General features: G+C 47.3%; 1 protein-coding gene across 1 annotated transcript in view; it reads left to right on the top strand.

The window, feature by feature from the left end:
• The window catches only part of HAUS8 (HAUS augmin like complex subunit 8), a 34,974-nt gene extending 21,610 nt beyond the window's left edge, over positions 1–13,364 (top strand). The window contains exons 7-14 of the mRNA XM_049875487.1: positions 889–979; positions 2,606–2,698; positions 2,804–2,898; positions 4,285–4,350; positions 4,453–4,611; positions 5,641–5,782; positions 10,533–10,674; positions 13,000–13,364. Of these exons, the coding sequence (XP_049731444.1) occupies positions 889–979; positions 2,606–2,698; positions 2,804–2,898; positions 4,285–4,350; positions 4,453–4,611; positions 5,641–5,782; positions 10,533–10,674; positions 13,000–13,201 (990 nt within the window). The 3' untranslated portion in view covers positions 13,202–13,364. The remainder of the gene's footprint in view (positions 1–888; positions 980–2,605; positions 2,699–2,803; positions 2,899–4,284; positions 4,351–4,452; positions 4,612–5,640; positions 5,783–10,532; positions 10,675–12,999) is intronic.
• Positions 13,365–13,659: the final 295 nt, after the last annotated feature.

Raw genomic sequence — 13,659 nt, 5'->3', positions numbered from 1 at the left:
CTGTCACTCGGAGTCAACTCAATGGCTACAGGTTTAGTTTTGTTTATTTTTGGTTTATTCTTGCTAAACTCAGTGATAGTTGTGTTTTTAAAGATGTTTTGGGATTTTCTATGTAGAGAATCATGTCTGCAAGTAGAGACAGTTTTATTTCTTCTTCTCCAGCCTGCATGCCTTTTGTTTCTTATTTCAGGATCTACAGTACAATGTTGACTAGGAGTGGTATTTTAGTTCTTTAGAAGGTTTTCTTTTTTTTTTTTTTTAAGGTATTAGAACAGTAGTGCTAGGTCCATGGTTTGCTTACCTTTTGTAAGTTCTGAATGTTGATGCCTGTATAAAAACTTTTGTTTTGCACAACAACCAAAGTAATATGTTCTCTGTAGTAAACTGGCAAATACTAAAACATGCACATAAAATCCATCGCCTGTAATCTACCATCTCAGAGGTCATCACTGGGAAAACGTTTGGTGTGTTTCCTACGCTCTGTACATGTGCGTGTCCTTTTTGACAAAATTAGCTTTGTCCTGCATATATGAGATTAAATCGCAGAACTCCTGAAATCTATCCCTTGCCTCAGAGTGGTACCTGGGCGGTGCAAACAGTTTGCCCTTGACTACTAACCTAAAGGTTGGGAGTTCGACCCACTGGTACCACAGAAGAAAGACTGGCAGCCTGCTCCCATAAAGTTTACAGCCAAGGAAATCCTATGGAGCAGTTCTACTTTGTAACACACGGGATCGCCAGGAGGCGGAATTAACTTGATGGCAACGGATTTGATTTTTTTTTTTTTTCCTCAAAGTAACAGCAGACTGCAAACTGCAGATAATGTTGGGGACCCTGTCACAAAGGGCTGGTGTCTTGTTCCCTGATTCTCACGTGTTCCCGTAACAGATTCCTGCAGCAGATGCATTAAAAGCCAGTGGGAAAGTGCTGGAAGGTGGAAAGAAACCCAACCTGCTCCAGAAAAGCAAAGGTGCTTCAGGTGTGTAATGATCAAGGGATGGTGGGAAATAGCTTACAGTTGTAAGGAAAGGCCTGTGTGTTATTTTGACTTTTCAGATGGTGATCAACATGGAGGTCAGTATTGTTTTCAGCTACATCAAGCTGACGTTTCCTCTTTCCTTTCTGGGGAGGGTCTGACGAGGGAACGGTCCTAACCCAAATGTCAGCGGCACCATGGTTGAGAAACCACACTTTAACGTAAGCACGATCATATAGAAAAGCTGCTTGTTAGAGTCGCGTTGTGTGGCTGGATAGAAAATTCGTTTCCTTAAAGGGAGTGCAGTTTGTGCAGGCGACAGGCTACCTCACCACTGCAAAAGAAATGACAGTAGAAAGCCACCACCTCTCCACGGGAGCTTCCCCGTCCCCTACCCTGGAGGCAGCTGCTCTCAACAGATTGTTGTTTGTCTTTCCGTATTTTTTAAAAAATTGTAACATAAATGGTACCATATCTGTCTTAGTCTCCTGGGGTTGCCATAACAAAATACCACATGGGGGTGGCTTCAGAGAACAGAAATTGATTTTCTCACAGTTCTGGCGGCCAGAAGCCTGATTTCAGGGAATGGCAGGGCTGTACTCTCTGCCTGTCGGCTCTAGGGGAAGATTCCTTCCTGTCCTTTTCACTTTGGTAGTCCAGGTATTCCTGGGCTAGACAGAACCTCACACACCATCTTCCCACTGTGTGTGTCCTTCTATTTTCTAACATACCTATTTCTCCAAACAAGGTCACATTTACAGGTACAGGGGTTAATCTTATTTGGGGACACAATTCAGCCCATACCACTAGCAAAAATTTGAGTTCTTGGTTGTCGTTGTTAGGTGCCATCGAGTCAGTTTTAACTCGTAGCGACCCCAAGTACAACAGACCGAAACATTGCCCAGACCTGCACGGTCCTCACAATTGTTGCTACGTTTGAACCCATTGTTGCAGTGACTGTGTCAATCCGTCTCATCGAGGGCCTTCCTCTTTTTCGCTGACCCTCTACTTTACCAAGCATGATGTCCTTCTCCAGGGACTGGTCCCACCTGATAATATGTCCAAAGTATGGGAGATAAAGTTTCACCATCCTTGCTTCTAAGGAGCATTCTGGCTGTACTTCCTCCAAGACAGATTTGGTTCTTATTCTGGCAGTCCATGCTAGATTCTTCTTGTCTAAGTGTGGAAGCTGAGGTGAAACCTCTCTACCAAGGGTGACCCTACTGGGATTTGAAATACTGGTGGCAAAGCTTTCATTATCACAGCAACATGCAAGCCACCACAGTATGACAAACTGACAGACACTTAAGTGTGGGAGATTGAGTTCTCAGAAGCAAGTAGTATTGTGTAAAAATCTGTGTGTTTCTTCGAAAATTGTTAGGAGGGAAATCAGGGTAAAGGAAACACCCCTTTCAGTAGATATGTGGTTCTGTAAGGAGCATGGTTTGCACAGGGAAATTTGAATAGTTCTTTGCTGTTGACATGTGGAGGGCACTATCAATTTTTCTTAAAATTTGTATTAAGTAAAATACACTCAGTGCAAAAAAAACGAGCATGTTTCTTGGCTACCTGTAGAGTCTCTTGTTGCCCAATTGTGCTGACTTGCAGCAATTCTTGCTCGGCCCACAGATTCGAATGGAGTTGGCAAGAGTGACCTACAGTCCACCATGCTGGAAGGACACAGGACGGCCCCGCCAGACCTGGATCTTTCTGCCATCAATGGTAAGTGATGAGCCTTATCCTTCCTTTTATGAGCTGGGCATTGAAATCGTAATTAGCTTCCAAAGCCTGCTGATCTCGCCGTTGAAACACTTTTCTTTATCACAGATAAAAGTATGATCAAAAAGACTCCACAGTTGGAAAAAACAATGTCACAGAAAAATGATTCAAGTTCATTTTCTTCCTTGCGGAAAAAGAGCCCAGTAAGTGTCTGAAATGGGGACGGTAGTGACTGGTAGAATTCTTGCCTCCTGTGTGGGAAACCCGGGTTCGATTCCTGGCCGGTACTCCTCATGTGCAGCTAGCACCCATCTGTCAGTGGAAGCTTGCATGTTGCTATGATGCTGAATAGGTTTCAGTGGAGCTTCCAGACTAAGACATACGGAGAAGAAAGATGTGGCCACTGAATTCTGAAAATCAGCCCTTGAAAATCGTGTGATCCCAGTGGTTCAATCCGCAGCTGACCCTGGGGATGGTGCAGAACCAGGGTGTGTTTTATCGCATTGTGCACGGAGTCACCATGAGTCAGGGGCGGAATTGACGGCAGCTAACAATAAGAAGTGTCTGAAAAGAAAGGGGAAGTAACTAATTGGTTGCCCTTTTTGCCTGGTGCTGTCTGAGTCCCTGGGTCTATGACAGCAACCAAGACAGCCAATCCTTTTAGGGCGAAAACCAAGAACACAAACATTCCTAGATTGTATCTGGAGTTTAAATTTGCCCAAGCACACCTGCAAGAGTAGATGCGAACACCAAAAACCAAACTGAAGTAGAGGGTTAGTGAAAAAGAGGAAGACTGTCAACGAGATGAATTGACAGAGTTGCTGCAACAGTGGGCTTGAGCATAACAACTATTTTGAGGGTGGCGCAGGACTGGGCAGCGTTTCATTCTGTTGTACATAGGTTCGCTATGAGTCTGAACCAACTCGACGGCACCTAACAACACAAACTTGTTGCTGTCAAGTCAAGTCTGAGTAATGGTGACCCCATGTGTTACAATGTAGAACTGCCCCATAGGGCTTTCTTGGCTGTAATTTTTACAGCTGCAGATTGCCAGGCCTTTTGTCCATGGTGTTACTGGGCGGGTTCAAACTGCCAACCTTTAAATTAGTAGTTGAGTGCAAACCGTTTGCGCCACCCAGGGAGCCTTTAGGTGCAAAAACGGAATTACGTAAAACATGAAATGGGGGCTTTCTATAGGCCCGTGTTGTCCTAGGCGAGGTGTCTGACCCGGCCCTGTCCCTGACGGGTGGCTGCAGTCTCACCAGGTCAAGGCAGATCCGGTGCTGGGAGGGCTACGGTCTGGTTCAACACTGACTTCCCGGGTGCCCCTGGCTGGCCCTTGACCCACGTGCTGCCACCTCTTCACCTGCCTGATGCGGGGAGGGGGTCAGGTCACCCCCTCCTACTCAGACAGCGTCAGAAGAGAAATGAGAACACAGAAGCAGCAGGCCCCGGGGCAGTAGTGAATTATGGAGGTTTTCAATTGAGGAAAGAAAGTCTATGCAGGTTAGGGGTGACCCTCCCAAGGGGAGAGAGCTGGGTTCACAGCAGCTCACTGAGACCTGAGAGTCTCTCTCTTTGTTTTTCAGGATTTACCCGAATCGATGGACATGATGGAGTCGCAGACGTTGCTCCTCACACTGCTGGCCGTCAAGGTGAAAACATCAGCGTCCCCTTGTGAGGGGTCAGAGAGGGGACCATAGTACAGGCTGGCAGCCACATCTCCCTGCCCTAAGCACTGGCTTTGCATTTCACAGATGGAGAACGGCCTCACCCGGCTGGAGGACAAGGCAGAAAACAATCTATTGACCATGTGTCGAGAGCAGGAGAAGCTCCAGAAGAAGGTGCAGGAGCTGAGGCGCAGACAGCTGCTTGGGCAGAGGACAAAGGAGCTGGTGGGCACGCTGAACACGCAGGTCAGTGAGGGTGATCCAGCTGACATTCTCTCCTGGGGAAGGGGTGGCTGCTTTGTGGGGGCAGCGTTTGTAGTGAGGCGTTCTCTACATTCATGCACACCCTGTGCCGGGTCTTGATGTTACAGTTGCTTCTTAGAGGGTCTACAGAAAGACAGTTAGATAGGTAGTAGACAAATGATTGATTAATTGCCGGTTGGATGAATGGGGATAGATAAATGACAGACATCCATAGATAGGCGACAGATAAGTAGATGATAGGTAAGCAGATAACACAGGCGATAGCTGACAGATGTATGGGTAGGTGGCTGTGGGGTCCCTGGGTGGTGCAAACAGTTAAGTGCTCACCATATGCTTTGGGATCTGCCTTCCTGACCACTACAGGGGCCTCCCAGTCCCCTGTCTTCAGCTTTCCCACCATCCCCCACCAGTTAAACTGGTTGCCATCGAGTCAACTCTAACTTGTGGCAGCCTCGTGCGTCAGAGTAGAACTGCTCCCTAGGGTTTTCAATGGCTGATTTTGCAGAAGTGGATTGCCAGGCCTTTCTTGAAAGGCATTTCTGGGCAGGTTCTAACTGCCAACCTCCCCATTATCAGCTAAGTGTGTTCACCATTTGCATTGGCCAGGGACTCCAATGAATAAATGCATGGCGTCACATTCCCACAAGTGATGGGACAGCTTGTACGCAGGAAAGTTGCAGGGGGGTGAGGGTGTGGAGTGGGCCAGGCTTGTGGTGGACAGCTGTTTGCACTGGTGCTTCAGCTGCCAGAGGGCCAGCCTGGCACATGCCTGGGGCAGCATGATCTCGGGCAAAGGCCCGGCCACAGAACATGCTAGAAGGCAGCCACGTGTTCACGGTGAGCAGACTGGAACCACTGTAATGCTGGCTGGGCTGTCACAGGCAGGTAGCAGGAGGAGGGGAGAGCCTGGCAAGAGCAGGTGTCTGAGGATGGGAGTGTGGTCGTCCATGATGTGAGAATGGTCGTGCTCACGGGGCCTTGCCTCATAAGCCCCTCTCACTCCTGTTGCAGGCTGAGCTGCTCAGCCCCTTCGAGGCGGTGGCCGGAAGCTTTAAGGAGCAGTACAAGACCTTCGCAGTAGCCCTCGACTCCACGCGGCATGAGCTGCCTGTGACAGCAATCCACCTGGAAGGTGGCAGCCAGCGGTTCCTGGGTAGGAGATTGTACTCAGCCCTGTACTTTTTTTTTCTGTGGTAGAAATACATAGGGGTAGTCCTGTACTTGGGACGTATTCAAGTTATGATGAACTGCACTTATGACCGTCTGTTGTTTTTTTTGTACATCTCATTCTTAGTAATGTGTACTGCGTATAATGTTGTAGTATGTAATTTGCTGATGTTATCCTCATGATAAATGGAGAAAAGATTGAAGTTGTCAAGGATTTCATTTTACTTGGATCCACGGTCAGCGCCCATGGAAGCAGCAGTCAAGAAATCAAATGACGTATTGCATTGGGCACATCTGCAAAAGACCTCTTTAAAGTGTTGAAAAACAAAAATATCACTTTACGGGCTAAGGCGCGCCTGACCCAAACCGTGGTATTTTCTGTCACCTCATATGCACACGAAAGCTGGACAATGAATAAGGAAGACTGAAGGAGAAGAATTGATGCTTTTGATTTGTGGTGTTGGTGAGGGATATTGAATATACCGTGGCTGCCAAAAGAATGAACAAATCTATCTTGGAAGAAGTACAGCCAGAATGCTTCTGGGATGCTAGGTGAGACTTCGTCTCACGTACTTCGAACTTGTAATCAGGAGGGACCAGTCCCTGGAGAAGGACATCCTGCTTTGCAAAGTAGACGGTCAGCGAAAAAGAGGAAGACCCTCAAAGAGATGATCAACACAGTGGCTGCAACAATGGGCTCAAGCATAACAATGATTGTGAGGATGGCACAGGACTGGGCAGTGTTCTGTTCTCTCGTACATAGTGTCACTGTGAGTCGGAACCCACACCATGGCACTTAACAACAGCATCATTCTCAAATGTTCCCTTGCAGATGTTTGATGTTTATGGTTATACTGATAATAGGAGGGAATAATGATGAAAACCAAAAAAAAAAAAAAAAAAATGAGGTATCTGACTTATGGCAGAACAGCCTTATGACAGAAATGGTAGGAATGGAACGCTGTCGTAAGGCAGGGACTACCTGTGTAACAAAACATTTGCCGTTTCAACATTTTCACTCGTACGATTCAGTGACGTTAATTATGTTCGTCATGTGCACCCACCACCACTGTCCATTTCCAAATTTTTCCATCCCCCCAAACAGAAACTCAGCGCCCACTAAGGAGTGACTCTACTTTTCCCCTCCCCTAGCCCCTGGTAACCACTAATCTAATTTCCTTCTTAGACAAAACGAAAAACAAACCCATTGCCGTTGACTTGATTCCAACTCATTGGGACCCCATGTGATAGCAGAACTGCTCCATAGGGTTTTCTTGGCTGTAATCTTTATAGAAGCAGATTGCCAGGCCTTTCTTCCTCAGTGCCACTGGGTGGGTTCAGATCTCCAACCTTTTGATTGGTAGCTGAGTGCAGACCATTTGTGCCACCCAGTGACCTTAATACTTGGCTATTCTTGATAAGTCCTAGGGCTGCTATAACAGAAATACCACAAGTGAGTGGTTTCAAAGAACAGGAATTTATTTTCTCACAGCCCTGGAGGCTGAAAGTCCAACTTAGGGCATGGGTTGTGATGATTCCTTCCTTGTCAGTAGCCCTGGGTGCTCCTTGGTTCCTTGGTGTGTAGAGGATCCGCTCTTGGCGTCTGTCTGCTCTCCTGTGTGTGTGTCTCTGTGTATTCTGGTCTTTTTATAACTCAGAAGTAATTAGGCTTAGGACCCATCCTACTCTGTTATGACCTTATTAGCATAACAAAAGAAAACCTGTATTTCCAAACAGGGCCACATACACAGGTACAGGGATAAGGATTCCAACACAAATTTTGGTGTACACATTCCATTAGTAATGGGTGTAGTGTTTGGAAATATGGTTTGTACCAACTGTATAACTCGTCACGTGAGTGCTAAATGAATAATTTCTTTCATGAGGATCAGCACAAAGCTAGTTCCTCTGAGGCGAAGGTTGAAGATGTCCCAGATGTCCAACTTTCCCAAACTGCTGTACCACTCCATCATTTCTAACGTCAACTACTCTCCCTCCCCTCAGTATTCTCCTCCTGTCTTTGGTTTCCGTAATTCACTACAACAGCTCACAGAACTCATGAGCTATTAAGGAGTGGCTCACACAGCTGTGGAGGCTGGCAGGTCCCAAGTCCGTGGCTAAGGCATAGGCTTCTCCTGACACATGTGGCTGCAGGGGCCCATGAACCCAAACTGGCAGTTCAGACCACAAGCTGCCATGATATGCTGCCAGCCCACGCAGCTGTGGAGGCTGGCGAGTTCAGCAGGTTAGACGGCAGGCCTCCCAGCTCAAATCCCAAGAACCGGAGTTTAGGCGATCAGGAACCAGACTCAAGATCCAGTTGCAGAGAGAGAGCCTTGTTAAGGCATCCACATGCATACCTTGGCTGCAGGCCACACCATAAGGAATGATGTAACTTGAATAAGGGTAGAATTTGAGTCATACCCTCCTGCAACGCTGTGACTCTAGATACACCCCACACGGATCCTGCCTTATTAACATAGAAGTCGAGATTTACAACACATAAAAATGGAGGACAGCCATACAATATAGGGAATCATGGCCCACCCAAGTTGACATATAATCTCAACCATCACAGGTTCCGTATACCTTATTTGCATAATCCCACTCAATCATTGTGTGTGAGTCACAAAAACTATGGCTAGAAGGACGGTGTTACTTAATTGTACCGCAAAACCAAACCAAACACACTGCCATAGAATCGATTCCAACTCACAGCGACCCTACAGGACAGAGTAGAACTGCCCCGTAGAGTTTCCAAGGAGCGCCTGGTGGATTTGAACTGCCAACTTCTTGGTTAACAGCCGTAGCACTTAACCGCTACGCCACCAGGGTTTCCATTGTACCGCAGATGTATATAATTTAGCCCTTCCTTGTTTTGGTTTTGTTGAATGGCTTTATGATATATAACTGTCATAATGAACCTCATGTCTGTAAGTCTTGGGTTCCATCTCTGACCAACTTCCTCACATTAGTTGCCAGGAGTTGGAATTAGCGGGTGTATGATTGTCCTGTGGCCGCTGTAACAAAGTACCACAAACTAGGTGGCTTAAAGGAGCAGGAATTTATCCTCTCACAGTTCTGGAGGTCAGGAGTGTGAAATCAGGGTGTCGACAGGGCCATGCTCCCTGTGGAGTCTGTAGGGGAGGATGCTTCCTGTTTCTTCCAGGTTCTTGTGGCTCCAGTCATTCCTGGGCTTGTGGCTACATCACTCACATCTCTGCCTCCCTCCTCACGTGGCTATCTTCCCTGTGTCTGTCTTTCCTGTTCTTATAAAGACACATGTCATTGGATTCAGGGCCCACCCTAAATGCAGGATGATCTCATCCCAAGATCCTTAACTCAGTTCCATCCGCATGTTGTCTGGTGCTGCTGTTGAGTTGGTTTTGACTCAGTGGCCCCATGTGACAGAGTAGAACTACCCCATAGGGTTTTCCAGGCTGTAGTCTTCGGACCACCAGGACTTTTTTACATCTGCATAGACGCTATTTTCCAGTAAGTTCACACGCATGGGTACTGGGAGTTAGGATGTGGACATATGTTTATTGGGGGATGTTATGGACTGAATTATGTCCCCCCAAAATGTGTGTTGTAAATCCTAACCTCTATGCTTATAGTTATAATCCCATTTGGGAATGGGCTGTCTTTGTCATGTTAATGAGGCATGATTAGTGTAGGGTGTATCTTGAGTCAATCTCTTGAGATATAACAGAGATTAAACAAGCGAGCAGAGGAGAGATGGGGTAAGATAGATGCCAAGGCACATGGAGATCGCCAAGGAACCAGGAAGCTGAAGAGATCAGGACCTTCCTTCAGAGCTGATGGAAAGAGAAAGCATTCTCCTAGAGCCGGGGCCGTAAATGTGGACTTTTAGCCTCCTAAACTGTGAGAAAGTAAATTTCTGTTTGTTAAACCCATCCACTTCTGGTATTTCTATTACAGCAGCAGTAGATAACTAAGACAAGGGACAGCATGCAACACTCAACTGGGAGTAAAAAAGGCTGCACATTTGTAAGGCTCCTGTAAGGTTTCCAAGACCAAACCAGTTGCCATGGAGTCAAGTCCAACTCCTGACAACCCCAAGTGTATCAGAGTAGAACTGTGCTCCATAGGGTTTTCAATGGCTGCTTTTTCAGAAGCAGATCGCCAGGCCTTCCAAGGCACCTGTGGGTGGGTTTGAACTGCCTTCAGTTAGCAGCTGAGCACTTGACCATTTGCACCACCCAGGTTCTTCAGGGTTTCTAAAATGTTACCTTAATTTACAGTTGGCACCAATGTGCCAGGTGCTGGAAGGGGAGAGATGCTTATGATCTGAGAGCAGGTGGGGAGCGGAGCATAGCAAAGTTCCAGGTGCCTCTGCTCAGGATGTAGAGATGCCAGGAACGGAGTGTGAACAACAGGTTTGTTCTCGAGTTGGTGGGGTTGGACTGGGAGCCCTTTGGCCGGGCAGAGGCATCATGGTCACATCCCCAGTACTTTCTCAGCTTTTTGCCTGTTCCCATTGAGGATGCCAAGTGGCACTCTGTGTCTATACGGATGACTGCGTACATAGTGTACATGCCTGTCCCACGAGCTTAACCGTCTTCATCCCAGGTGAGGGACATCTGCGGTGTCCGAGCAGGAATACCCCGCTTAGTATCTGAGCGTTCTGGTTGATATGGACGGTCTAGGCAGCCCCTGTCCTGTGTGACCACTGTGTCCAGTGCTCCAAAGCTCACAGTCCTCCTGTCCCCCAGATGACCTTCAGAAGGAGCTGGCCACCACACGCCATCTGCTGGGTGAACTTGGGGCCAACGACTCGGAGGAGAGTGTGAAGGTGCTGGACTTCCTGAGTGAACTCAAGGACGTTACTGCGAAGAAGGACTTGGAGCTCCAAAGGTATTTCAGAAAACGAACCCTCTTTGGGCCGAGCTCCGGGCCCTGAGGCACTGTCAGCTCTGGCAGTTCAGGGCATGGGGTGAGTCCCCTCAGGATGCAGCCCCCAGGCAAGCTACTGTCCTCCCAGACACCTGAGACCAGAGGAAGACCGGCTAGTGTGGTTATGGTGGATTTTTGTTGTTAGTTCCCGTCAAGTCGGTTGTGACTCACGGTGACCCCCTGTGTCAGTAGAAATGTGCTCCACAGGGCTTTCAGTGGCCGATTTTTCAGAAGTAGATTGGCAGGCCTTTCTTCTGAGGCTTTTCTTGGTGAACTCAAACCTCCAACATTTCAGTTAGCACAGGTGAGTGCAAGATCGGCTTGCCCCACCCAGGGCTTCTGAGTGAGCCTTGGTGTTCTCTGAATATCTGTTGAACCAGTGAATTCTTTGCTTTCCTCACTGCCTTGTCCTGTTCTCGAGGGCTCCCCTGTTTGACATTGGGGTTCTGTTCAGACACAGCTTTGCTAACTGATATCCCCTCACTGGGCACGTAAGTTGTTGTTGTCAAGTCACCTCCAAGTCATGGCCATCTTAGGTACAACAGAACAGAACGTTGTCTGTTCCTGCATTATCTTCATAATCGTTGGTGTGTTCGAGTCCATTGTTACAGCCACCGTGTCAGTCCATCTCATTTAGGGTCTCCCTCCTTGTTGTTGACCCTCTACTTTACCAACCTTGATGTCCTTCACTAGTGATTGGTTTTTCCTGATGAGTGCCCAAAGTAAGTGAGTTGAAGCCTTATCATCCTCACTTCAAAGGAACATTCTGGCTGTATTGCCTAAAAGACTGATTTGTTTGTTTTTCTGGCAGTCCCCGATTTTCTTCGCCAATACCACAGTTTCAAAGCGTCAGTTCTTTTTATTTTTTTTACCTTTTTTTTTAATTGTACTTCAGATGAAGGCTTACAGAACAAACTAGCGTCTCATTAAACAGTTAGTACGCTTATTGTTTTATGGCGTTGGTTAATCACCCCACGACGTGTCAACCCTCTCCCTTCTCAACTCTAGGTTCCCTATTACCAGCTTTTCTGTCCCCTCCTGCCTTCTAGTCCTTGCCCCAGGGCTGATGTGCCCCTATAGCCTGGTTTTGTTTTATGGGCCTGTCCAGGTTTGGCTGAGGGGGGATCCTCAGGAGTGACTTCCTTACTGAGCTGAAGGGATGTCCAAGGGCCATACTCTCAGGGTTTCTCTAGTTTCTGTCAGGCCAGCAAGCCTGGTCTTGCTTTTTGAGTTAGAATTTTGTTCTACATTTTTTTCCAGCTCTGTCCAGGACTCTCTGTTGTGATCCCTGTCAGAACAGTCAGTGGTGGTAGCTAGTAACATCTAGTGGTCTGGTGGAGGCTATGGTAGTTGTGCTCCGTTAGTCCTTTGGACTAATCAATCCCTTGTATCTTTAGTTTTCTTCATTCTTCCTTGCTCCCGAAAGGGTGAGACCAATGGAGTATCCTAGATGGCTGCTCACAGGCTTTTAAGACCCCAGACACTACTCACCAAAGGAAAATGTAGAACATTTTCTTTATAAACGCTGTTATGCCAGTTGAGCTAGATGTTCCCCAAGACCGTGGTCCCCACAGCCCTTAGTCCAGCAGTTCGGTCCCTCAGGGAGTTAGGATGTATATATGGAGCTTCCATGACCTTGCCTTGTACAAGTTGTGCTGGCTTCCCTAGCACTGTGTACTATCTTAGCCTTCACCAAAGTTACCACTTATCTATTGTCTATTTAGTGTTTTCCTATCCGCACCCCTCCCCACCCTTATAACCATCAAAGATTGTTTCTTTTTGTGTGTAAACCTTTTCAGTAGTGGTGTCATACAATATTTGTCCTTTTGTGATTGACTTATTTCACTCAGTATAATGCCCCCCAGATTCATCCATGTTATGAGATACTTCAGAGACTCGTTGTCGTTCTTTATTGTTGTTTAACACTCCATTGTGTGTATGTACCACAGTTTAACCATTCATCTGTTGATGGACATCTAGGTTATTTCCATCTTTTTGCTCTTGTGAACAATGCTGCAGTGAACATGGGTGTGCATATGTGTATTTGTGTGAGGACTTATTTCTCTAAGATACATTCCTAGGAGTGGGATTGCTGGATCGTATGGTAAGTTCTTTAACCTTCCTTTTTCACTATCCAACTTTTGCGTGATTGTGAGGTGATTGAAAAGACCGTGGCTTGGTGAGTGCAAATGCGGCTCCCGCCACCCCGTGGAAGAGAGGTTGTGGTATGACTGAGCTCTTGACAGTGGAGGGCAACAGTGCTTATTGGTTCTGTTGTGTTCACAGGAGCTTCGCCCAGGTGTTGGAACTTTCCGCAGAAGTGAGCAAAGAGGCTGCCTTAATTAACCAGGATGCCTGGGAAGAGGCCCAGGGCCCCGTGGCCCTGAGCCAGTGGTACTTCTACCACGAGGGTGCTGGCGGGGAGCTCCATGGAGGAGACCCTCAGAACAGGCCCCTTCCAGTCAACAATGAGCCATGTGCACCATGACCTCACACACTAGGTAGCGGTGCCAACCCAGGGGTTGCTGGGAAGACGGCATCCTGTGCCGGTCACCTGGGGAGATTAATGAAGTTGTCTAGCAAACTCGAGCACTTTATCCACTTGTCATAGCTACTTTTGTATGATTGTTTTGTTGTATATTTAAAAATAAAGCTGTTTTGTAATTGCAGCCTTGGTCTTCCTCTGTACAGGACATGTGGAGGGGTTCAGGTTGTCTGATGTTCTGGACGGCAGGTCCCGAACCTTGGTTTAGGGGCTTCAAGGTGGCTTCTGTGCTCTGTGATGATTTTGCGCTCAGGAAGTCCTCGTGTTGAAGTAAAGGAGGCAGAAGACCTCACATAGACTGTAGGATGACCTCATCTGTTTGTCTTCTTTCACTCCCAGACATGGCCACGCTGAGAGTAAAGAAAGAAATGATTAGTCACTCTCAAGGAAGAAGGTAGGAG

This window comes from Elephas maximus, chromosome 3 (assembly GCF_024166365.1).
Source record: "Elephas maximus indicus isolate mEleMax1 chromosome 3, mEleMax1 primary haplotype, whole genome shotgun sequence".
NCBI classification, from domain to species: Eukaryota; Metazoa; Chordata; class Mammalia; order Proboscidea; family Elephantidae; genus Elephas; species Elephas maximus.
This window is presented reverse-complemented; position numbering and strand designations above follow the sequence as displayed.